Here is a 24,696-nt window from a genome sequence, read left to right as displayed (position 1 = left end):
ATATGTATATATATAGTTTTACTATGCTTTTGGTTACCACTATTCAGCCTCATTTAAGATTTCTTTACTTCATGAGCTGAGCTTCAGTGAGGGGGGGGGCATTTTAGAATCTTGTCTCTGGGCCCACTCCAACCTTGCTAGGTCCCAGCAGATCTGGCAATATAAAACAAATGCAAAGTCTTTCAAAAGATCAAAGGCTTGGATTGTTTTTATATTTCTTGCTGTCGGTCTTTAAAGTTCAAGGCTGCTGATTATTGTCAGTAAATATAATAAACTAGATGTGGGGAGAGTCAGAAAGGTAAGACAGGGGCTGTTGAAGATCTGACTGTGGAAAAACACACTGCACACTTTCATAAACAATGAAAGAAGAGTGCACACAATGTCCATGTGACTCTTCCACATGTGACTCTGAGAATGACAATGTGAGTGCACATACTAATGTGTCAGGTGAACATTTTGTACGGGTGCGTTTGTGTTGGTGACGTACATGACTGATAAATTACATATGTTTCTGCCTATGTGATTCAATTGTGATTTAGGGTGCCTGTCAGTTTCTCCGGATATGACCTTACTATATAGAATACTGTGATGATGGTCATTCTCTGTGTGTGTTCAGTATATGTGCCAGCACGTAAGTCCTGAACTCGGTGTGTTTCAGGGCTGTCCTTAGGGCATGACAAGCAGGGTGACACTACCCCACTCTTTTAACCCCCATTAGAATTAAATGGAAGGGGGCCACACTGGCTGATTTGCCACAGGCGAGTCGCGTCCCATCAAGGCTCTCTAAGGACAGCCCTGTGTCTGGGCCAGAGTTGTAACTGTGCAGAGGTGCCTGCATAGGCACAAAGGGTACCCGTATTACCCCTGCGCAGGGGGTGGGGTGGGGATTCGATCCGATTCGTACCCCGCTCGGCTGCCTTTCACTTAAAAAAAACAAGAAACCAACACAAACACTCCTATCGGATCTCCGCACACCGTGTCGCGTGTACGTGGCTGGCGCTGTGAGTGACCCAAGGCGGTTACTAGCAGCACCCTGTGCGTGACGAGGAGCGTGGGGAGAACGCGATGCCTCTTTACTTTCCGGTAACGGATTGCTATCCCGGCTTTCCGCACTGAAGTCACCGCAAGACGGCTTACCATTCACACCGAAAGCACCCAAACCGCTCTGAATTCATAACAACAAGCAGCGAGGAAGGTCGTCGTCATACACGAGTGGCCCAGGCGCAGCGCCGATGTTGCTGCTCCGCAGCAGGGCATAGCCCAGCACCGGCAGGAGGCAGTCCCAGGGGTGGCCGCGCGTGAGGAGAGGTCGAGCGAGCGGGGAAGCGGGGCCGCGCGTGGCTAGCAACGCAGCCGCCCCGCTTTCCCTCCCGCCGCGGAACGGGGAGCCCCTATCAGGAGGCGGGTGGGAGGAGCCAGCCAGCTGAGCGGAGCGAGCACCCGGGCGGGCATGTGAGCTGCCGGAGTCCGCATCCCTGGAGCAGCAGCCGCAGCAAGGAGAGCGCGACATTCCCCGCTTCTCTCGGCCGAAGGAGGAGGCGGCAACAAGGGGCGGGCAGGGTCGCCCGGCGTTGCCTTTGTGGCAGGCGGCAGCCAGAGACGCCACCCCACCTTGAGCAGCGCCGCGGCGCTTGTTTCAGCACCGAGGAGGAGATGAAGCGGCGCCCGGAGCAAGAGGCTCCATCGCCCGGACCGCGGATCGGAGGCGGGTGCCGCTGAGCTCGCCACCGCTCAGCTGCTTCTCTGGAGGCACTTGGAGGTGAGTTTTTGAAGCGCCCCAGAAGGCCTTCGCGGGGCTTTTGGAGGCGCCACCCTTTGAAGCAGAGGATGGGCACCCCCTCGCCTCAGTCCGACTGGAACCTGCTTGCAGTGGCAGCTCGAAAACTTGCCCTTTGGGGATAGCTCCTCGGAGCATGTGCAGAGTGCCGCTCTTCTCCCCAGTGAAGTGAGCGCAGCGCGCCCGCTCAGGCATCTGGGCTCCCTCGTCGGCTTCCACGAAGTCCCGCGCCTCTCTGTATTGTTATAGAAATACTACTGGTGTTAGAGGAGCTGGTTACCTGGAGAAATCTGCAGCCGCTGTGGCTGACAAGAAGTGTGTGTGTGTGTGTGTGTGTGAGAGAGAGAGAGAGAGAGAGAGAGAGAGGTGCGGTGTTTGGGTGTGCAACTCCTCCTAGCGAGTGTTGCCTGCTCGGTCTGTTTTGCTCAGAAAGGTGGTTGTTGATCCTGGCTGCCTGAGCCTGGGGCTGTGTGTGTATGTTTTGCTGTTGACTCCTTGGGGGTAGCTAACAGCGTGGTGGCGAGTGACGTTACGCAGCTGCATCTTTTGACTGCGATGCGCTGCTTGAACAGTTGGAGCAAGCGGCAGCGGCTCCCCTCGGCGACGAGGCTGCAGCTTCCCGGCGTAAGGCGGCAGTCTTGCGCACACTTACCTGGGAGAAAGCCGCCTCAAACACAGCGGGGCTTGCTTCTCGGCGTATTGCGCCGCACCTACAGGAAGGCCATATCTTGCGTGGGCAGAAAGAGGTGGACACACATCTTCCTTCCAGTTCTGAGATTCTGCTAAACAGGAGCTTACACTCAAGACTACTTAAATTAGTCCCTGACCACTTTATTCGACTGGCAGTCAGGGTAGCCAAGAGAGGACTTCCCCACCCTTTCAACACAGGGCTTGTGGTTCTAATCTGCATGTCCTGTGAACAGGGAGCAGAGTAGGTTCCTGGTTTAAGTAATATCCAGTATAAGGTGATTGTGGAGGAAAACTAGAGGAAACAACTGCTGGCTGTCTGTGTTCAATCCTCAACCATGCTTGCACTTAGGCAACCCAAAAGGAAAACTGATAATCTCAAATGTGATATACACAATCCAGTATTTATTGTATTTGTTACATTTAGCCCACCCTTCACTCATGGGATATTGGGCCCAGGACCAGGGAGGCCTGAGTTCAAATCCCCATTCAGCCATGAAGCTCACTGAGTGACTCTGGGCCACTGCCAGTCACTTATCTCTCAGCCTAACCTACCTCACAGGATTTGTTCTGGGCTCCTTGGAGGAAGAGTGGGGTAGACATGTGAAACTAACTAACTAAATAGAACTTGAGGCTGTGTAGGTGGCAGGCAGTATCCCATCCGGGCACTGACTAGACCTACTTTGCTTGAGCAAGGTGACCTCAGATCATGCCCAGAGATCAATAGTTGGGATCTTGCTGGGCACAGACACTTAGTGGTAAGATGGAACAGGTGTGTTCCCTGCAACAAATTGCCCAACAAAAGCTGCTTAAAGATCTGTCTCCCCTTCCCACCCCCATACAGTTCAAAGTACTGGCTTTGGTCTTTAAAGCTCTAAATGGCCTGGCCCTAGGGCACTTGAAGAACCACCTGCTCCCATATGAGCCTTCTCTACCACTAAGAGCTGCTTTGGAGTGCCCTTGACTTATGAAATACATGTTTTTTCAGTTGTGGTAGGGGTAGCCCTTTGGAATTCCTTATCCATTTTGGCATGTCAGGTCTCCATCTTCATTGCTCTAAGGTGACAGTGGAAGACTTATTCTATTCCTTCTAGCATTCAATACAATCTGATTTTATTGCTGCTGCTGATTGGATCTTTTATTTTTTGTAACAATATTTGTAATAAGAATACTTTATCCTTATCTTGCTTTAAATTCTTTTTTTTAAAAAACACACAATAAAATTTCAAAAATTTAAAATATGTTGTTAGCCCTAGCCTTGAGAGTCTCTGAAAGGTGAGGCAAAAATATTTAAATGGTGCTTAAATCAGTGTCTGCCCAACACGCACAGTGTTAGTTGTGCCTCTGTTTACGATTTCTCTATTTAATTTTCTCGGTTTCAATTTCTCTTAATTTCTGTGTAATTATTTCTCTGGTTTCTTATTCACAGTCACTAGTGTGGATTAGGGTCCTCATTTCATTTATTCATTGCTAAAGTTGGGGAAAACTACTCTCTTACCATTTTTGTGAGTACAACAGAGTGGTTAGGCAATGTTTGATTTGTTCAGTGAGAGGTGCTAGATTTAAGCCTGCTTGGAAGTTACATTCTTTGGGCCTGTTTCTTTGAATACAGGATCTCCTTGATCCTGCAAGCGAGATCCTTGTTTGGCATGTGTGTCTGTTCTGCAGCATGCACAAGTGTACTGCCTATGAAATGAAGAAATGCATAGTGAGATGTGTTTTCTTGGCAGTCTGTTACTTGTCTTGATAATAGATTCATAGATTTATTTGGCTGCCACAATGGACACAAACTACAGTCACTTAGTCAGAAACCCTCCATATTATTGTAATGCTTTTTGAAATATGATATGCATTGTATAGGGCCATGTAAATGGTTGAAAGATAATGTATGCAGAAGCATTTATGCTTATGACTGATAAAGGTATCTTTTAAAGACCTTTCAAAGGATCTGGTTACATAAGCCACATGTGGGTGTCCTCATGTGAACAGCCACCACATGAATCCATGTGATGGACACAACAGTGTCAGTTAAGTAAATCTGACCATCCTCTAACTTTACTCAAGATTTTTAAAGGAAGTTTCTTTTGGCTGCCTCTGTGGGTGGCTTTGGACAACATGCATTTCCCATGTTAGAAGCCACTTTTTTGTATTGTATGGAGCACACATACAATTCATATGCAAGTGCATATTTTCAGTGGTACCTGGTAGCACAATAAAATTGCACCACTTGAGGAACTAATGGGATGTCAGAGTCTTGGAAATGGTGAAGAGTATCATGCAGAGAGGATGGGAGTTCAGTTCCAACCCACTCTTTTTGCTGAGTTCCTATGCAGACACTATCCTGAAGGAAGGCCAACATTGTCTATTGTGCAGGGATAGCAAATGCCATGCAATCCTCCCTTGCCACCCTCTTATTCCTTTACATACTGGCCCTGAACATAGGGATCCTCTTCTCTCCATTTTCATGCTGCGTATGTATAATATTTATGTGATCTTATGGTGATATTCAATCACAGTCATGTAAAGAGTGCAAAAGCACCATCAAGCTTTTTGAAACTTCTGTCTGTGTATAAAATCTCATTCTCTCTTCATATGCTTAGATTATAGAGCTGAGTTTCCATCAGCCCTAGTGCATCAGTAGGAACTCACAGTACTTAACAGTTCAAATAATCACCAGTCTATTATCTAGAATGGACGCTAAAAGTTTGACAGAATGGCGGTAACCTCTTCAAGCTTTGAAGTGGAAATAACAGCTAGACAGCAGGTTTTCTTTCTTTAAAATCTTCACTGTTTGCTATCAGTGAGTCTAGTCCACCTGATTGTAGGTGGCCTACACAGAATATTGCTTTCTAAAACTCTGAAAATTCTACACCATAGCTTTGTTGAGCAGGACACAGCAAAATCTGTCTTGCTTGGCTAATATTCTAGCGAGTGCCATGATCCGATGTCGTTCTGTCATATATTTTCCAAGACACATTGTACGGCATGCCAGATGTGCCATTCTCATTTCTTGGCAACAGCCCAGTTTGCAGACAATGCAGGGCTAGTGTCAAGAGACAAAGCTGATCAAGGAGCTGAAAGGGCTGATAGCAGGGGCGTAGCTAGGGGAGACGGGGCCCCTGTTCATCTCTCTCTCTGGTGGCCCCCCAGAGTGAGGGAGATAATGAAGAAAATAAGGAGGGATGGAGCTTGAGTGCCCTCAGGAGCTGGGGGCCCGTGTTCTCCCCAGAATGAGGGAGACAATGAAGAAAATAAGGAGGGATGGAGCTTGAAGGCCCTCAGGAGCTGGGGGCCCGTGTTCTTTGCATCCTTTTGCTCAATTATAGCTACGCCCCTGGCTGATAGCCAGGCATACTTCAAAGCCAGTGAAACCAAAACATAAAGAATGTTCCTTCCTCTCTCTCGGGATTGGAATTGGAGTGTGGCCACTTGTAAAGTGAGCAGGTTGGGAAGCAAAATACACTTCTGGCCCTTGGCTCACTAGAGAACAGATTGATGAGATGGCCCCTGAGAATACAGAAGTTGGTCATCCCTCCCTAGTTAATGCAGATATCGGGGCTTCAGTTATTCCTCTGCAGTTTTTATTTAAACTCTTGGTATAACTCTGCAGAAGGAAGAAGCAACCGCCTCCCTAATGATCTTATATTCTAGCCTTTATATAAAATCCTCTCCTTTTCATCCTTCACAGTAAGTCTCTCACAAAGCAGGACAACATCTGTTGGTCATCATCATCCCACCTCTTTCCCATCTATTGGGAGATCTGGGTTGAGAGGATATTGTTGAGACAAGTGTGGAAGGTGTATCAGCTTGCACTTATGAATATGACTTTTTCTTTTAGTGACATCCATTATATTTTTATTTACCTATTTCCTACAATTATCAATTATATTCTGCTTTTCATTAAAAAGAAATTACAAAGCAATTTAGAAATAACCCCCCAAACAATTTAAAATATAACTACACAAACAAAAAAGAAAAGCAACAGAACAGTACAAATAAAAAAGCAGTATAAAATAAACTTAGCATAGTCTTAAAAGCCTTTAGAAACAGGGAAGTCTTTTGTAGCCATTTAAAAACATAAAGAGGAAGCTAGCCTGGGCTCCTTAGGGAGGGAATTCTACAACTGAGGTGTTGCCACTAAGAAGACACTATCTGGCATCTACCATCCAAACTTCTGTCAATGACAAACTAAAGAGCAGGACCTCTGTAGCTGATCTTAAGGGCCTTGATCTTAAGGGTTTGTATGAGAACAGGTAGTCCTTAAGCCACCATCTTAGGCAACATTCACTTGTGGTACAAATCTCTTGTCATTTTTGCTGCTCGTGCTATGGTGCAGCTAGGGAACCCGGATTTTCATCTCTGCTTTGCTGCTGTAAGTGCAGTGAAATTTCTGGCTTCACACAGACTTTTAAATAACATTATATATTTCAGAGAAAGGAAAACAATCTGCATGTTAGCTGGTAGGAAAGGTGAATATAGTATGGTTAGACAGCACAGGAAAAGGAAATGGTGCTACACAAGCACAAAGCAAACTTGTAACTTTCTCTCTTTTATTGCACAGAGTAGAAGCAACTCAAGATGGTTGCATTTCTACATTAAAAATAAATATTGCTAGAACTGTCAAACTGCTAATTTTTGCTCAGCTATGCTGCTCATATTATTGCAGCTTTGCACATTGTGTTGCTATTTACCTAGGCCTGTTGAATAATATTAGCATTTGTATAACGCTTTCTGGGTGTGTAAAGAGCTTCATGTGTATTACCTCGATATAATCCTTACAACCCTGTAAGCAGAGCTGCAGGTGGAGAACTGAAGCTGAGAGCGCAGTGGCTTGCCTAAGCTCACCAAGTGAGGTCATGGCCGAGGCAAGGTTTGAAAGAGGGGGAAGTCCTGAATTGCATAGTCACTGTGTGATACCAGCTCTCAGTTATTGATTTTATCATTTTGTTAATCACTGGCTGACATGCATCAAAGAATAAAACACATAGATCAATACAACTGAAAACAAAAATATAGTTTCAAATTAGGTTTTCTATAATCAGTTGTCAGTGACTACATGTAAATTTGGGGAAAATGCTGGAAACAAACTGCACCAGTTTGTAGCATCTGCTGTTTTCCTTCTCAGCAGCTACTTCAATATTTAGACAAGATTTTGAAGATCAGCTTGAAAACGTGGGTAATGCTTAGTAATATCTCAGAAGCTGGGGTGGACTGAGTGGAACTTCCAGTGGTTAGGAGGAGGGGTTCCAGTGCCTGGCCTACCTGCTTGTCCCTCTGGCCTCCGTGTGACTAGCAAAAGATGAATAAATTACATAAAACAAGCAATATATGCACATTTGCTTCATTTATATAGTATATCAGAACACAGCTTTTTGGTGTAGAATTTGACTCTATTATTATTATTTGGAGTGATCTGTCTAAACAGCTTTGGTAGAGAAAATGTGGGTTTGGGGGGGGGGGGAATGGAAATTCTCCCAAACTTGTCTAAGTGATTTGTCTATGTTTTAGAACTTGTTTGGTGGCCTAATGCACCAATAAGGGAATAAGGGGGAAATTTGCAAAAGCATAAGCCTACAATGAATTTTCAGAGTCCTCTGTAGCTATATGTATAAACACACCCTTTATTATGTGCATCATTCAGTTGTTCTCCCTGCTCCATCACCCATGTATTTTGTATCAGAGTTACCAGACAAGCTGCATACAAATACTGTTATTTGGGAGTAGCCAAAATAACTCAGTTCTCCCAATGTTAGAGGGTAGGACTAAGGCTAAAATGGATGCCCTGTTAAATGAATATAGCTCTTCAGCAGAATGCTACACCCACACAGAAAGGATAGAATAGAAGCTTTGTGGAAGTGAAACAGTGAGTGCTGACCTTAGATTTCTCCATCTGCAGTGTTAATTGCTTGCTGCTTTGTTCATCATCACCACATGATTGCTGAAAATTGGCAACTTGTTCCTGCTCACTAGTGTTAAGGCATTTTGCTTAAAAGGAGTCTATGAGCTCATTAGTTTTCTGTTGTTTCTCAATTTTCAAGTGGTTTCTTATAATCGTGATACCAGGATAATTTCTAAGAGTGTTAGCACTGATTTAACCCCTTTACACAGATGCTTTCTCCAGACCATAGATGTGGTTGTTTCAATACCCAGTTGGGACTGAGATGGTTGTTAGTAGCCACAGGAAATGTATACAGAAAGAAAGGGAAAAGCAGGAGAAAGAAAGATTTGCTAAGTGTGAACTATGAAAAATAAAAGTATTTCCAGTTTTCACATCAGTTTGGCTTGAGAAGTAGAATAAGATGCTGTGGGTCGGGGATTTGAGAGGGGTTATAAAATGTGTGCATGTGGCAACTTGGTAACAACAAAACTGATCAAGTAAAAATATATCAGTATTTGGGGATTTTATTGTCAAGGTGAGGTGGCTGAAACTTTGCCTCTGCTGGACATCAAGAATGTAAACTGGAATTTTATGACTAGATATGAGAGCTCATTTGTGTGTGTTCGTTGGATTAAAATAATGTTGTTAAAGGATAGGCTCTCCAAAATTCTTCCTTTATGAGTAAATGCAAAAAAAATAAAAATCTCTCAGATAAATCTCGAAACAGAAAATGTATCAAATAGTTCAGTTGCATGGATTTTCCATTAACTATTTGTTTGGAGATGTTACTTGCAAAACTAGAATTTAAAGATGGATTGAGAAATATACATGTTCAATGACCACTTTGAAGATGGTCACTTGAAATGCAGTGTTACATCATGGCTATGAAAACCATCAGATTGGAGTATGTTTCCATTAAGAAAAGCTCTTGTTCTTATCAGATTCCATAAGATGCCTTCTGTAGCTTTTAGATGGATGTTATCAGGATATCTCTTTCAGCCAACACTATTGTACTGATGCCGAGGGGAGTGTATTAGACGATATTCAACATTATGTTTCAATGTTCTGTCTTCCAGGATGCATCAATTAAAACTTTGTCTCAGTTACTTGTGGGATATAAGCTTATGACCAACCAACAGAAAACAGAGTTTCTACTCGCCAATTATAACAGAGATAATAGAAAAAGTGACCTCTTCTGCCTTCACAGCACTGAAACCACATCAAAATTACTTCAATACGCATGATAAATCAGAATCAGGTAACTGGGTTTTTATTTCTCTGTAATCTTGTGCATGAAATCCTCTTTTTGTTAAACCCGTCCACAAATCAACTAACACGATCCATTTAGTTAATTTATTTCTGTATGTAAACCGCTTTGGAACTTTGGTTGGAAAGTGGTATATAAATATTTGTCATATTCGTATCACAGTGTGCTACAAGCAGAGCTCAGGCACACTGCACATGAAGTCAAAAGGAGTCTCAACTCCAAGACTTAGACAGAGGATAGAAACACGGCATTTGAAAACTATTTCTGATTGGAGTTTAATTTTTAGAATGGGAGTGGACTGACATGAGGAGAATTGTTTGTTTCTTTATCCGATGATTAAAGGTTTTTGGAAGTCTTGTATTTTATTATCCTGACTAAGACAAAAATGTGATAATGACAGTTGTTTGGATATACAAATATATCTCATTACTCGCTGGGGGTCTGTTCTGCGTCTTCTGTCACAAGTAACAAAACTGTGAGTAACGGGGCATTGTGCCTATGGAAAACAGGGTTAGGTTCCTGGATGAAAAATATATATCAAAAAATGGTGGGAAAGGGTGGGGGGAAATGCAAGTCATTACTGTACTGTTCTCTGCGGAGTCTCCTTGTGCCCAGCAATGCGCCTCCACCCCCCAACTATGAAAAAAAATACTTAAAGAAATGAGCCAGAAAATGGCTCCTCCTGACACAATGGTGGTCGGATATTTATTTATTTATTTATTTATTTATTTTATTTAATTTAATTTATATACCGCCCTTCCAAAATGGCTCAGGGCGGTTTACAATTAAAACAACTCATAAAACAATGAAAAGCTAAAACAAATTAAAAACAATAAAACAACTAACAATTTAAAAACATTTTAAACAAAAATTAAACATTGTCCCCAGACCACAGCTCAAGAAAACACATAGACTTAGTATAGAAGAAAAGGGCCAGAACTTTGTTAACTATTACACAAAGCATGGCAGACTGGAACACCAGGTGATTAATCACCCTTAACTGCAGAGGATATGACCTCTGCAGTCACTTCTGGCCCTCTAGGAACCGTAGATAAGTGGGTTTCATTATCCTTTCGTATCTGCGGATAATGAAATTGGCTGTCAATTAACCGCAAATAGTGATTCTGCATGTAACGAGGTTTGTCTGTACATCCTTCCCTGCTTTTTCCTTTCAGATGTTCTCATAAAAGTTATTTAAAAGTAACTTCCATACAGGCAAACCTTGGTAATCACGGACCTGGCACCCATGGTTTCACGTATCTGCCAATATATGTATGCAGCCCAAGGAGAAACAGCCCAAGATGCAGCCCAAGGAGAAACAGAGATGGCAGAATCCCCCAATGCTCTGCACACAATGCATTGTGCAATACATGGCAACTGGAACAATGAGTTCCAGCTTCATATCACTCTATGCTCCCCCGTGGAGCACTGCTCATCTTGGCTCATGGGAAGCGTGCCAAAGGTACAGGCCTTGGTCACCTGGGGGGGAAGGTGAGTTAAAAGCAGTCTTTCCCCCTCCCCACCCGCACTCTGTGATTGTGAGAACTGTCTCAAAGTGTCCCATTACCACCACAGCCAAGTAATCTGGAAATCTTGCTAAGCATGGCACATGCCCTCCAGCAATCTGAACACAAAGCTCTCTAAAGGTAAACTTCAGACAGAGAGTATGCTGATGCTTTGTTTGACAGAGGGGAAACAAATGGAAATTTGCTACCATAAGTCAGCCACAGTAAATAATAGGAGAGACAGAGATATTTGTAAACTATTTTACAAATCAACCTGCCTAAGCCTTAGGCAAGTTGCAGATTTTTATAGCTACTGGACCAGAAAAACTTCAGCCTCGTCAGGTCAGGTTTCTAGCTGCACATAGAGGGACAGAGAACACTTTAAAACAAGCGAGTGGTGATGTAGGGAGTTCCCTTGCATCCAAAATTGGGAGTGGGGAGTTGCTCCCCCTTGCCCCTCCATGGCACCCTCACCCCTCATTTCCCACTTTATTCACAGGGACAGTCGTTCTCTTTTCCCCCTTTGATTTTCAAACTTGGTTGGCTGACAGTCAGCAGCAGAGTAAAACTTCAGGAAGCAAAGAGGGAGGAACAGAGTACATACACAAGGCTGCTTAGAAACCAATGGGCAGCCTGCTTGCAATCAAAAGGCAGCTCCTGGAGCAAGAAAGCAAAGCAATGATTGGCTGAGATGTATTTTGGTTTTGGCGATGTATTTTAAAGATACAAAATACCTGATCAAATTTATTTTAGATACAAAAGTATGGAAAATACGTATTTTAAATACTTGTATTTTTGATACTGCCCATCTCTGCATTGTGCAGAGCTCAGGCACACTATACATGAAGTCAAGAGGAGTCTTGACTCCAAGACTTAGAGGATAGATGTGGCTTTTGAAAACTGTTTCCAATCAGTGTTACCAGTTACCAGGACTCAAGTTTGGCCCTGTTGTAAAGTTCTTTAAAAGGTATTTACATATATTCTAGAAAATCACTTGTCTTTCTGTCTATCTGGATCATTGTAAATCCTATTTCATAATGATACAAAAAAAAATCTATTAATTTTGAGGTGATCTAATGCCAAGATGATGAGGATAAGCCTGTAGCCTTTGGTAAACCCACAGTTCCCACTTGGAGATTTTGTTTCCTGTGACTTCTGTCTGGAAACTCAAATAAGATAAAGAACACTTAAAACATTTCAAGATGGATGGCTTAAGCAGTCATCTTCTTTTAAATCTGGGTGAAAACTCTCTAGACTCCATAGACTAAGAGCACTGTGATTTCATTTAGGTTTTTTGGATATCATCCCTAGTATTACAATTGCTACTACTGTAACCCTTCTTGGAATGTATTTTCTTATGAATGTATATTTGAAAGTTATTTTTGGGCAACCACATATGCATAATGAGGTAAATGTTTCCATTGATAGATTTTGTGAACTGCCTAGAGCCTTTGGAGTCAGGCAGTACATTAAATAAATAAATAAATAAATAAATGACTGTGAGTTGGTTCAGATGTAAACAGTACCTTGGCTTATTTCATGTAATTTAGGTTGTTTTTATTGTTTTGTTTATTTTAACCTACAGCATAGCACTAACTGTGGTTCATTTATGACTGTCCTGCCTCACGTACCCAAATTAAGCCTAACCTTAGTTCTGTGTCACATGCAATCCCATTCTCAGAGTAAACTGCAGTTTTTCTTGGACTCCTCCCTCCAAGGGTTGTCACTGACAGAGATGCTAGCCCAGAGCAGCTGCAAAACATGATCACAAGAGGCTGCAAGTGTCTTTCGCTGATGCCTAGCAACTTCTTAAGTCATATCTCTAATCTTTGCCTAAAAACAAAGTCGCTGATAATATTCACCTTCCTTTATAAATGCAAAGACTTTTAGCGGAAAGGATTAAAGACCACTCTGTCTTCCCGCTACTCTCATTCCTGACAAAGTTAAAAGTCCAGCAGCAACTCGTTGACAGAGCAACAACAAAGGCAGCACAGGGTGCTCTGCCCTAGCTTGTATTCTAATTTTTACTAGCAAGAATGGAACTGAACCCCCCCGTTTTGTTATGGTTTTGTTAGCTCAGTGGAGGTGCCTCACCGATCCCGCCTACAGGGGAAATAGTTCGCGAGGCATTTGTAGAGGGGAATGCGCCATAGACCTTTCATACAGTTTCACAGCATCATTACTGACGAAGCCCCAAGAAACACAACATGAATGAGCATTCTTTGTGGTCATAGGTCACCACATAGGTCCACTCTCCAAATTGTGCCATCTCTTTCTCTTTCATAGCTGTATGGTAATCCCCCTCTTCAGTAACATGGCACCCACAGGAAATTTCCCTCGGTTCCCTCTTTCACCCATGCAACTTTCTGTTCTCTGTGTGTGCTGTCAGTCTACCTCTCCTTTGCTCAGGTGCGCTGCTATTGTCAGGTTGCCTTGCTTCTGCCTTCAAAAAGGGTTCTAGGTTGTCGATTCTTCCCCGCTGTTTAAACCCAGTTCAATGATTCTTAGTTAATCCTGTGCTCCTATTACTTCACTTCCACTTCTGGATCCTTTTAAAGTCTTTCAGTTTCCCCAGTAGGCATTAGTATTGCTTTCTGCTAGTCTAAGTTGGTTACTGTGTTTGGTGTGAGACTGCAGCTGGAGGATAGGAGGGTTAGCACTTTAATAGTTCCTTTGCATTCTGTAGGGAGCCAAGAGTGTCTAGAGAACTCTGATTGCAGGTGGAAGAGCCATGGGAGCTTGTTCCAGGTGAGCCCATCCCCAGTGGTTGGGAAGTGGCTTATGGGGTGATGGCTTGCCAGGAGCAGGGCAGAGCAAGGCAGCCTGGGATGGCATATGGGCCTTTCATAGGAGGTGCAGTCAGGGAGATGGCCACTTACAAACTATGGTTAAAAGAAACATTGAGATTGGTGATCATCTGCAATGCTGCTTTTGGTTTATTTTGTAAACATTTCTTCAGTTTAACCAAGGTTCCTCACGATGTCATTGTCAATTTCTATACCGCCCAAACCTAGAGCCATTCAGTTTGGGTAGTATAGAAATGCAATAAAATAAATAAATCTCTTAACCAACCCTATGTGTCTTTCTCTGATCTTCTGAAGCAAAAATACTCATTACCAGTTCAAATGAATGGCTCAGTAGCCAGGCCCAGCCAAAAGATTCTCTTTCTGCTTAGCTTGCCACAAACTTCCTAGGTGACTCGAGATGACAACCTCTCTTCATGATTTTTCCTTGGATAAGCTAGTAATACCAATAATTGCCTCCTTCCTAGAGGCAGGAGGGTAACTGTTGGATGCAGCTCCTGATGGCATTGGCTCTTAGCACCAGCAACCGTATTGCTCACCAGGGGCATGAGCACTAGGGAAAGAGATAATCACAAGGGAATGACTACACTTTTTCTACTCTACTTCCCCTTTGTTTGACTGATAGTGTACAGGTGTCATTCTCTCACCTGGAGAGACTTCCTTCCTTCCTATGTGTGTATGTATGTAGCTAGCCATGAGGCATGATAGGTCTTATCTATTTCCCTGATGGATTTCCCAAATAAACTACTTTATTTAGAACTGTAACTCCATGTCCAGACAATATTAATTAGCAGTGCTCTCCTTACCTGTGCACTTCTGCTGCAGCTGGGTATAGATCAAGAAATCTCTCCTCCTGAGCTCTCTAACAGTAACTACGGTAAGATTATGAGGTATTTGGATTGTGAGGTATTTATGATGCCTATGGTAATACCTGCTATGTAGTGCCTTGCATTATATTAGCGTCTTCCTTATTTTGGAACTTGGATTTCAACTAGATTTGTTATATGTAATTATTAAAGTTTCATGCAGACTTTTTTTGTGGAAGAGAGGGAGTAACTAAGAAGTAGGATATCCGGATATACTTGTATGACAGTCCCCAAATACTTAACATGAAGCAAATCCTCTTATTACACTAGAATTTTTCATGTGCTCAGGATCACAGCACCTCTGTTGGATGCATTTCTGTGTAAAGAGATCAGCATTATAAAGCTAGAAAACAAATGGATAGAACAATGAAAAGGAAACAATAATGGGGATTAACCTTAATAGAATTGTTTTATTGCAGGTAACAGATTCTGGATTTTTAGACAGTTGTGAAAATGGAAATCCAATCGGAGGGTCAGTGTGACTTGCTCTGGTATAATTAAGAGTATTTTGATAACTTAAGGTTGTGTCGTAGCTCTTCTGGATGTGTGTGGAAAGTGGCAATGTGGATGAAGTTGAGTGTGGCTACTCTTTCTATTTGAGGAAAGATTAAATAGCTTTATTGAGTTCTAAGAATAAATTTCAGAAATTGAACATTTGGGAAAGGAACTTTCAGGGTGTGAAGTCTGTGAAAAGTCAGCACAAAGAAGCTGTAAGTATAAATACGATGGCCCAGGGGCGTAGCTAGGGGAGAGGGAGCCCGTGTTCACCCCCCTCCCTGGCGGCTCCTTGGATTGAGAGATAATTAAGAAAATAGGGAGGGGTAGAGCTGGGGGGCCCCTCAGGAGCTGGGGGCCCAGGTTCTTTGAACCCATCCACTCAATTATAGCTACACCCCTGCAATGGCCTAAATAAAATTAATACTTGCATGCAGGGAGCACTTCTACATGTACAAAAGAGGAGAGGCCATTTCCAGCTGCCTGGCCCCCGGAAATCCCAGGATGCCCCCATGCATGCGTGCGGGGCATTCTGGGGAGACCCCCCCAAATGCTGGGAGGCTTGTTGTAGCCTCCCAGTTGGGGGTCTCCTCGTGAGTTGCCATGGAGCTGTGCCGCAATGTCTCACAATCGTGAAAACGGGGTTAGCAGAGCACTCGCTCTGCTAACTTGTTTGAGGGGAGGGCTACTTTGGCAGGCTAGCCACTGTTGAACCACCAGGCTCGCTCGCAAGTCTGGTAGTTCTCATGATGGGGGATAACTGGACTGGGCTCCCTTAGCCCAGTTTCCCCCCATTGTGAGAATAGCCTCATAGTGTTAGAGCTTGGAGGGAAGATTTCATTATCTACCTCAGCTGCAGCAGAAGTGCACAGGTAAGGAGAGCTCTGCTAATTTATATTGTCCAGAGTTGTTGTAAATCGTTTATTCAGGAAATCCATCAGGGAGATAGATTAAGCCTACATGCCTGGCTGGTTGCTACATACAGGAAATGGGGAAGGGAGAAGACAGAAGTCTCTCTCTCCAGGTGAGAGAATGAAACCTGAGACCATCATTCTAACAAAGGGGAAGTAGAGTAGAGAGAGCATAGTCAGGGAGGGGATTCCCTTGCTCCCCTAGTGGTCAATAGGGTTGGCCATCAGGAGCTGCATCTCCAACATTATTCACTCTATTTAGAATCCAAATTTTTGTACTGAAAGCATGCATTTCAACAATACAGCTGAAACAAACCCCTTAGAACCAAACTAGGTGTGATGTGGAGATCTATGATCAGATTTCCTGCTGCGTTTAGAGGTTTATTAGTGGCCTTGCAGGAGGTGGGGGAAGGAACTGATCAGAACCTGGAGGGGATATTTAACCATCATTTCCCCATTCAAAATTGCCTGCCTGCAGTTGTGTTTTGCTCTGTGGAGAAAAATATTATAGTAGCATTTTTGCTACAGTTAGGTAATTCATGAATGGGACAATCACAGGTCGTAATCCTAGATGGTAATGATTTTTGAATGCAAAGAAATCTTGTAGTGGGGTTCAGTTTACTGCCATGCTTAACCAGGCTTACTGCACGGTAGTGCTGTTGTTATTGATACTATATAGCATTGTCTGTGGTTTACAATAGATGAAAGGACAGGTCCCTGCCCCGAAGGGCTCACAGTCTCAAATAGCATCAATAGATATTGAGTTTGTTTACATGACACAAGCTGCTTGGGTAGGAGGAAGTTTAACAAAGCAGCCCATGTGGTCTGGGCCACTAGGAGCCCTCTTGAACCAGCTGCTGCAGACCTGGGTGACCAAGATCCACTATCCAGGCAAAAAGTGAAGGAGGAAAAAGGAGTCTGTCCTATCTCTGTTTTTGATTGTGTGTGCCACCATGGCTCTGAAAACGACTGCCATGAGTGGTAGCCATAGAGCGCAGAGTATAGCACAGCCAGCAAGAGAAGCCCTGCTGCACTGGCAAGTACTCCCTTTCCACTGCCTGTGTGTTGCATTGTGGGATGCAGGACTTCCTCCTCTTGATCCCACTTCAGGTGTCTGCCACTGTGCTGGTCATGTGGGTGCATGAGCAGTAGCTCTGATCATCTGAGGAAGGTAGGTAGGATCCTGTCTTGCCCCAAGCTCCTCCCACCCTGGTTTGGTCATGTGAACAACCTCTTAGTATCAATAGAGACACCGAAGCAGAGTCAATGTAAATGGGAATAATTAAGCTATTATTTCATGTGCATGTACTTAGGCTTACATAAATTATATGGACTAGGGCAGCATGCCCAAATATTCACTACAGGCCTAGATGTCATCTTTCCCCCAAAGATCTTAATCTCATATTTTTTCATCTTTTTGCTCATTTAGGTAAAAAGTTGTTTTTAGTGCTCTGCCAGCTAGCATCTGCCGCAAGTGCTGAGTGGAGGATTAGTTTTCATTCAGAGAGGGAAGGAGGCAGCCTGAACTCCCTAATGCAGGTCCTAGGGATTGGGAAAATCCAGACTGCTCCCCCTTGATTTGGCTCAGACCAAACTCTATTTGGCTGAGACCAGAATCCAGAAACCTTGGAGCTTTTGCCATCACTTAGTGTGAAGGAGAGCAGCTTGGATTGAGGCTTTTTGGTTTCTTTCTTGGAAACTGGACTTTTTTGAGTCCAACTCCTGAAAAATAAAAATAGATGGCTTCAATTCCACCGTTCCACTGCTGTCTCCTCTCCCCACTCCTTCAGTGTGCTTCACTTTGGTACTTGCTTTAAGCATTGTGACATATAGAGACTAGGAAGTCTTTACCTCCACTTATTTTCAATTTTCTCTATGGCTAATGGTTTCCATTTCTTTTGTCACCCAGAACTCTGTGTGATCTTGCTGTACAGTCAGCGTGATGACGGCCATCCTAGAACGGATCAGCACATTGTCCATCAGTGGGCAACAACTCCGCCGGCTTCCTCAGCTCTTGGAAGAAGGCTTCCCCAAGATGCCCTGCACTGTCAAAGAATCTGATGTGCCCCAGCTGTTCCGGGAGCCATATATCCAAGCTGGGTATCGCCCCACAGGTCAGGATTGGCGCTACTATTTCCTCAGCCTCTTCCAGAAACACAACGAGGTTGTTAATGTCTGGAGCCACCTCCTGGCAGCCTTGGCTGTGCTGCTAAGGTTTAATGCTTTTGCTGAAGCAGAGGAGTTGTCTTTGGAAGTCCATTCTTTGCCTCTCTTCATCTTCGTCCTCTCCTCTGTAACGTATCTAATATGCAGCCTCTTGGCTCATCTCTTGCAGTCCAAGTCAGAGCTGTCCCACTATACCTTCTATTTTGTGGACTATGTTGGGGTCAGCATATACCAATATGGAAGTGCCCTGGCCCATTTCTACTACAGTTCGGACCAAGCCTGGTATGACAAGTTCTGGCTTTTTTTCCTGCCAGCAGCTGCCTTTTGTGGATGGCTCTCCTGCGCTGGCTGCTGCTATGCCAAGTACCGTTACCGGCGCCCTTACCCCATCATGAGGAAAATGTGTCAGGTGATCCCAGCAGGGCTGGCATTCATCTTGGACATCAGTCCTGTGGCGCACCGTGTGTTTATGTGCCATCTTGAAGGCTGTGAGGAGACGGCTGCTTGGTACCACACCTTCCAGATACTTTTCTTTCTGGTCAGTGCTTATTTTTTCTCTTGCCCAGTTCCAGAGAAATATTTCCCGGGCTCCTGTGATATCGTTGGCCATGCCCACCAAATTTTCCACACCTTCCTAGCTATCTGCACGCTGTCGCAACTGGAGGCCATCTTCTTGGATTATAAGAACAGACAAGATGTTTTCCTCAGGCGACATGGCCCCTTCTCCATCATCCTGTCTTGTGGCTCATTTTTTGGCTTAGTGGCTTGTAGTGCTGTCACCGCACACCTTTTGCAGCGTAAGATCAAGGCAGAGCTGGCTGTAAAGGAATCCTGAGAAACTGTCATGACATGGGGATGAGTTTGAGTCCCAATCTGCTTGAAGAAAACCAGCAATGGAAATGTCTAAATACTGTATATACAGAAACTAACAACATGGTTTGCCTCTATAAATTATAACAAAGGAAGCAATTGCAGGCTGGAACTACTTTTTATTTTTTTTTAAAAAGCTGCCTTATGTATTAATTTTTTAAAATTAGTGTGTCTACCTATTGCTGAGCAAGGGGTATTAAGGACACCTAACTGAAGATTTTGTGTTAGGCAGATTTTTCTAGATAGTCTTGCTATGAGTTCCAGCAGGTAACTCAAATGTGAAAAAGAAAAAGGGACTGAAGGATATCTGAAGGGGCAAGGGAAGGACCACACAACCACTCATTTACAAAGGTCTAGTTCTCAATGCGACTATAAATCTGTGTCTGTTGTACCACTTCAGATAGTTGGAGGAGAATTTAATAAGTTTGAGTCACCACCTGCAGTCTGAAATAGTATGGCTTGGATATAGGCTTATCATCTCACTGAGAACTAGGTCAAAGACTTAGAAAATACAGTGAGAGATGAGCCAATTAGGTCTGTTCCATTTTAGCTGCCTGTGGCCTTGACTGTAGTCAGTTTGCAATGCAGCAGCAGGCTTAAATCTACTCCTAAATTGTGAATTTCAAGATAAATATTTTATGTCATTTTATGTGTGGATGGTATAAGTATGAATAATGTTTGGTCTCGGTGGTCTGTTTACCACTCTGATTTAGATATTTGTGAATCTATATCTCTGCAGCTCTTCTGCAGGGGAGAGCAAGCCGTTCAAAGTGTCACAGTGTTGCATTTTCCTTCAGATAAAATGTATTGTGCTACTAGATCCAAATAAGAGTCTTCCTTTACTATGGGACTCTAATTGCTTAAACATAGTCAGAAAATGACACCCCTTCCAAAGCCCTCCGCCCACCACCACCAGATGCATCTTCCCCTTCCAGTTATACATCACTTACTGGCATTTCCCTTCCCTGCCCAGTGCTTTCTGAAATAGTTTGACGGGTAGAGGAAGGGCATGGGCAATTTCAGAAATAAGGGAATGCTACCTTTCCTCCTTGGTCATGTAATCCATTGTGTCTTTCAAATTTTCTTCCATTTTCGAGATGTTTCAGGTAGCACAGTAGCTTCTTTGTGTATTAAGGTGTATATTGGGATATAGAAAGGAAGAGAGCCAATTAATGCAGGGAAGAGAAGACATTTTCAGCAGAAAACCTGCAAGGGGGAGCGAGTGATTGGTGAACAGGCCACCGCACAGGTGCTTGGCCAGCCACCTAGCATTCAGAATGACTACTGGGAAGACTAGTGCCAACCAGGGATTTATAACCATAAACTTGCCCACTGCGCCATTACGCAGGTTTTCTTTATTCTTCACCCTTATTGTTTTTCTCATTCCTTTTATCTGATTCAAAAGGTCCGTAATTGTTGTCTCTTTAGGCAAGTATCTCCAGATCATTCTTCTTCCATGTGACATCTAGGATGAAGAACGGCTAGGATGATTTTGGGTTAGTTTGGATGATACATCTTCTGGATGATACATCAGTGTGTTGAGGGAGAACTCTGGATGTTCACATCTCCTATCCAGAACACCATCTCACTGCCTCTTAATCATTTGGGAGATAGTTCAGACCCACCCATCACACATTAAGACCTATTAAGTTGCTGTGAGCTAGCACAGTGGATGTGAAGGACGACATGCATGCCATGCCGCCTTCCCCATGTGTTTGAGAAGCCTGGCAGATGTATTGTCTGAGTTATCCCACTGACAGGGCTTTCTTATAGCAATAGTTTGGTGCCAATACAAAATCCATCTTCCCCTTGGAGTCTTCCCCACCTCTCTTCCTTTTCCCCAATCCAGTCTTTACAGAGTGTGAAAGCCCAGCTCTCCTTTTAAAGTTGGATTTTCTCAGCTCTTGAAAATGGCAGCCACGCAGTGAAGCTGAATTCCAGCTTCTCTTAACATCTGGGAGCATGAAGAAATCTATCACTAGGACTTCTCATGAAAATTTAAAACAACAGGAAAAAACCTTCCAAATAATTGGTAATAAGATACTGCGCCATTCTTTTGTTAGAGCTATTTGAACACACTCTGAGCTTGACAGAGCACAAATATAACTGTAACCTAGTGACTCTTTGGCCTGAGCTCAAAGCTCAGTTTCCATGGGACCAAGTTTCCTTTGTTGGGTGTAAATGAGCATGAAATATTAATTTCCCCTTTAGCTTGAAGGATAGGTACTGATATCAGTTCTGCCCCCTCCTCTTCCTTGTACAATGATCTGCATAGTCTGCAGTAGTCAAGGAAACCTTTCATTCAAACTCAAAAGTCACTGATGGCAACTTCAGACATGCCTTTTGAAGCTGAATTTTTTGTTACCTCTGGGCCTCAGAATCACACATATATCCTATCCAAAATGCAATTTTTGGCAATATGACAGAATAAGGTGCCACTTGGGTACAATACCTTCTATTATTATGTCAGTTGTGACTTTGTAGAGACAGTTTCAAGCACAACCTATAAGACTCTTTGAGAGGCAAGACTATAAAGTGGTGTAAAAATAAAAAGAATAACCATACCTGCCATTTCAGAGGCTGAACAGTGTATATCTGAAAGCCATCCTATATGTTGTGCAGAATGTGTTGACCCAAGACTGGTCTGGACTGTATCAACTCAGATTGAGGTGGGTGGGTGGGTCATAATTTTAAATGCTTTTCCATATAAAGATATCTTTGCAAGTAGTAAGTTAGTGCACAAGGGAGTGGTTATGCTAAAATTTTCCTTCTGGTGTGCCAGTTTTCTATCAATCAATCTATGTGAGAGAGCACTGAAAAATCTGTCCCACCCCAATTACAATCTGAATTGGTATTGTTTGGAATTCTGCTACCTCAGTTTACCATCTTATTTTCTTTAATGTGTGGTTTTTAAGCTGCCCTGGCTATTATTGAATTATTCTTATTACATATATTTCTGTACCACTTCTCCACAGACAAGTTCTCAGAGTCGTTTATGCCACAAAAGGTATGAAAAAATTGTTCCTTGTCCAAGTGGGGCTCACAATCTAAATAGAAACAAAAAGGAAGCACCAGCAACAGCCACTGGAGGGACGTTATGCTGGGGCTGATTAGGGAGAGTTCTCTCTCAACTAAATATAAGAGAGCTACCACTTGCAGAGGTGAATGTTTTTAGGTGTCCACTCATAAACTTCAGTGAAAATATACTTATGTGGATAAAAGGGCTTAATTCAATGTTACTTATTCAAGTGCAGTTCAGATCGTAGTCACCAAGCGCTGTTAATATAAGATCTCATCAGTAACATGCCCAAAATTATTTGAAGAATTCTTTTAGCTTGAAATGTAACCAGTTTCTAATTTAAGTTGCCACAAGACACTTAAACTAAACTTCCGAGTGGGGTGGAAAGACATTTCATGTTAGAGATCTCTACAGTATAAAAAGACGAGAATGGATATGTTCATCACTCTAAATTGCCTGGCTGTATGAAAATTATCTGATTTTATATCACCACCTAGTGGCATAGCAAACAAACCAAGACTGACTAATAGCTTTACTATTTGTGGATTTTCAAATATAGATGTGTTCAGCTTACATTCAGCAGAGCTATTTTTTTCCTTATTCCATCCTGGAACCTACTTGGTAAGAGGTCTCTATATTAAAAATTACTTAATTTCACCAAAGTTGCATTGCTGCTACAAGTACAAAATAAAGCTGTTCCTGTCCCGTTCCCTGTGACTTCACAAGTTACATCTACAATTTCTTTACTAACCATTAGTTGAATGTATACTTGTTATTCACCTGCCTAAAATCTTACTTTAAAAGTGATAATCTGGTCCCATTTAGTGCATTGAAGGAGCTTTGGTTGACATAAGTGGGCTTAGAGACAAACATTTAGGAATCCTTCTGAATATATTGTCATTGGGAAGAGCAGTTTGAGAACAAGGCTGTTAGTCCTAAAATGAAGCTAAATGTAATGGGGTCTCATCTCATCCTTGACATCCTTTTCATCCCCTTTCATAGATCTTTCTCAGGCACTTCCCAGAATATTTTACTATCAGCTCTGTAATTTCAAGGAGACTCGGTAAGCACAGATATAAAAATGATCTCCCAGATGAATGTAAGAAGCAAAACTGATGAGCTTCTATAGAAAGATCAAACAGTCTGCTTTTTCGACTTGATGGGCCTGAGAACGCAGTCCTATATATAATTACACTTCCAGCTTTCCATATTTGTTTCCAAAGATTTAGTGGACTAGAGCCAAACATTTTTTATTTTTTTTTGCCATCTCCAATCTCATGATTTACACATGGTTGTTCATTTCAGCTGCATTTGGGTTTGGTGTGTAGGCAGACTGAGGGCAGAGACATGTACTTATTTCCAGTGCTCCATCTTAACATAGAGGAGCACATGCTAGAGGTTCCAGGTGTGCCTTGGGAACTTACACTTCTCAAAAAACCCTTTTGGGGTGGGTAAAAAACCATTGTTTCTAAAAGTGAGTAGTGGGTTTTGTATTTTCTTCAACAAAAAGGGAGTGTTGTTTTGGTATCACACTGATTGCTACTCCCTGTTAATCTCCCACAGTCTGTATTGTTGAGGATATTTGAAAATTTGTTCTGTATTGGGAAAAAATCACAAGTAAAAACTAGAGAAATTTGAAACATTTGGTGTGTGATGTGAAATCTGTTCATCCAAATACTGTGTTGGAAATATGCTTGTATGTGGCTTGCAGGTTTGGAGTGTGGTGGCAGAGTTTCAATACAAGCTTTAGTCCTATTTAAAGGCTTTAGGTTTTTTAACTTAAACCCTGGGTTCTTAACCCTGGGTACTTGTCCATAACTTATCCTGTTGTTGCTTGTGTTGGTCCCTCTGAAGTCCCATTTTACACTCTGTCTGTCTGTCTGTCTATCTATCTATCGATCGATCTATCGGTAACAAGAGGGTAATAACTGCCTGATACAGTTACCTTTTTCTGTGAAGAGGCCATAACACAGATGGTAGAGCTACAAGAGTTAAGCACATGCTTAAATCAGTGGGACTTACCTAGAAACCAGCTTTCTACAGAGTCAGGCCATTGGTTCATCCAAGCTAGATTGTCTACACTGACTAACAGCAGGGTAGGGTTTCAGGCAGGGGACTTTTCTCCAGGGTTTCAGTCAGGGGACTTTCCCAATCCTACCTGAAGATGCCAAGGACTGAACCTGGGACCTTCTGCATGCAAAGCAGATGCTCTACCACTGCACTAGGGCCCTATTCCACCTCCCCACTTCCCCAATACTTGACTCCTTAACAATAACAACAATAATAAGTAAACTTAACAATAGGATTTTTTATAGCACTTTAAAGTGTTCAAAGTGCTTCAGATGAATTATCTTCTTACAACAACCCTGTAAGGTAAGTAAAATATTATCACCCACCCACCCCAATTTATTTATTTACATTTCTATCCTGTTCTTCCTCTGAGGGGCCCAG

The 24,696-nt window shown here is 42.9% G+C and overlaps 1 protein-coding gene and 1 long non-coding RNA gene across 5 annotated transcripts in view; one reads left to right on the top strand and one right to left on the bottom strand.

Moving 5' to 3' along the window:
• The window catches only part of LOC128339772 (uncharacterized), a 35,591-nt gene extending 34,230 nt beyond the window's left edge, over positions 1–1,361 (bottom strand). Inside the window, exon 1 of the long non-coding RNA XR_008313206.1 lies at positions 1,138–1,361. This is a non-coding gene — a long non-coding RNA (uncharacterized LOC128339772). The remainder of the gene's footprint in view (positions 1–1,137) is intronic.
• PAQR8 (progestin and adipoQ receptor family member 8) lies at positions 1,320–23,887 on the top strand. 4 transcript variants are annotated; one of them, XM_053284192.1, is made up of 3 exons: positions 1,320–1,759; positions 9,419–9,600; positions 18,100–23,887. In XM_053284192.1, the coding sequence occupies exon 3, from the start codon at positions 18,133–18,135 to the stop codon at positions 19,189–19,191; it is 1,059 nt and encodes a 352-aa protein (XP_053140167.1). In that variant the 5' UTR covers positions 1,320–1,759; positions 9,419–9,600; positions 18,100–18,132; the 3' UTR covers positions 19,192–23,887. The 4 variants fall into 4 exon arrangements, with proteins under 4 accessions (XP_053140167.1, XP_053140168.1, XP_053140170.1 ...); XM_053284193.1 differs by lacking the exons at positions 1,320–1,759; positions 9,419–9,600 and adding an exon at positions 14,892–15,203; XM_053284195.1 differs by lacking the exons at positions 1,320–1,759; positions 9,419–9,600 and adding an exon at positions 14,892–15,256.
• Positions 23,888–24,696: the final 809 nt, after the last annotated feature.

Source organism: Hemicordylus capensis, chromosome 1 (genome assembly GCF_027244095.1).
Source record: "Hemicordylus capensis ecotype Gifberg chromosome 1, rHemCap1.1.pri, whole genome shotgun sequence".
Classification (NCBI taxonomy): domain Eukaryota; kingdom Metazoa; phylum Chordata; class Lepidosauria; order Squamata; family Cordylidae; genus Hemicordylus; species Hemicordylus capensis.
The sequence above is the reverse complement of the archived record's forward strand: the minus strand, read 5'-3'. Positions and strand labels throughout refer to the sequence as shown.

What these genes read in the sequence shown, in the direction of transcription:
- PAQR8 (XM_053284192.1), top strand. Translation starts at nt 18,133, where the DNA reads ATGACGGCCATCCTAGAACGGATCAGCACATTGTCCATCAGTGGGCAA.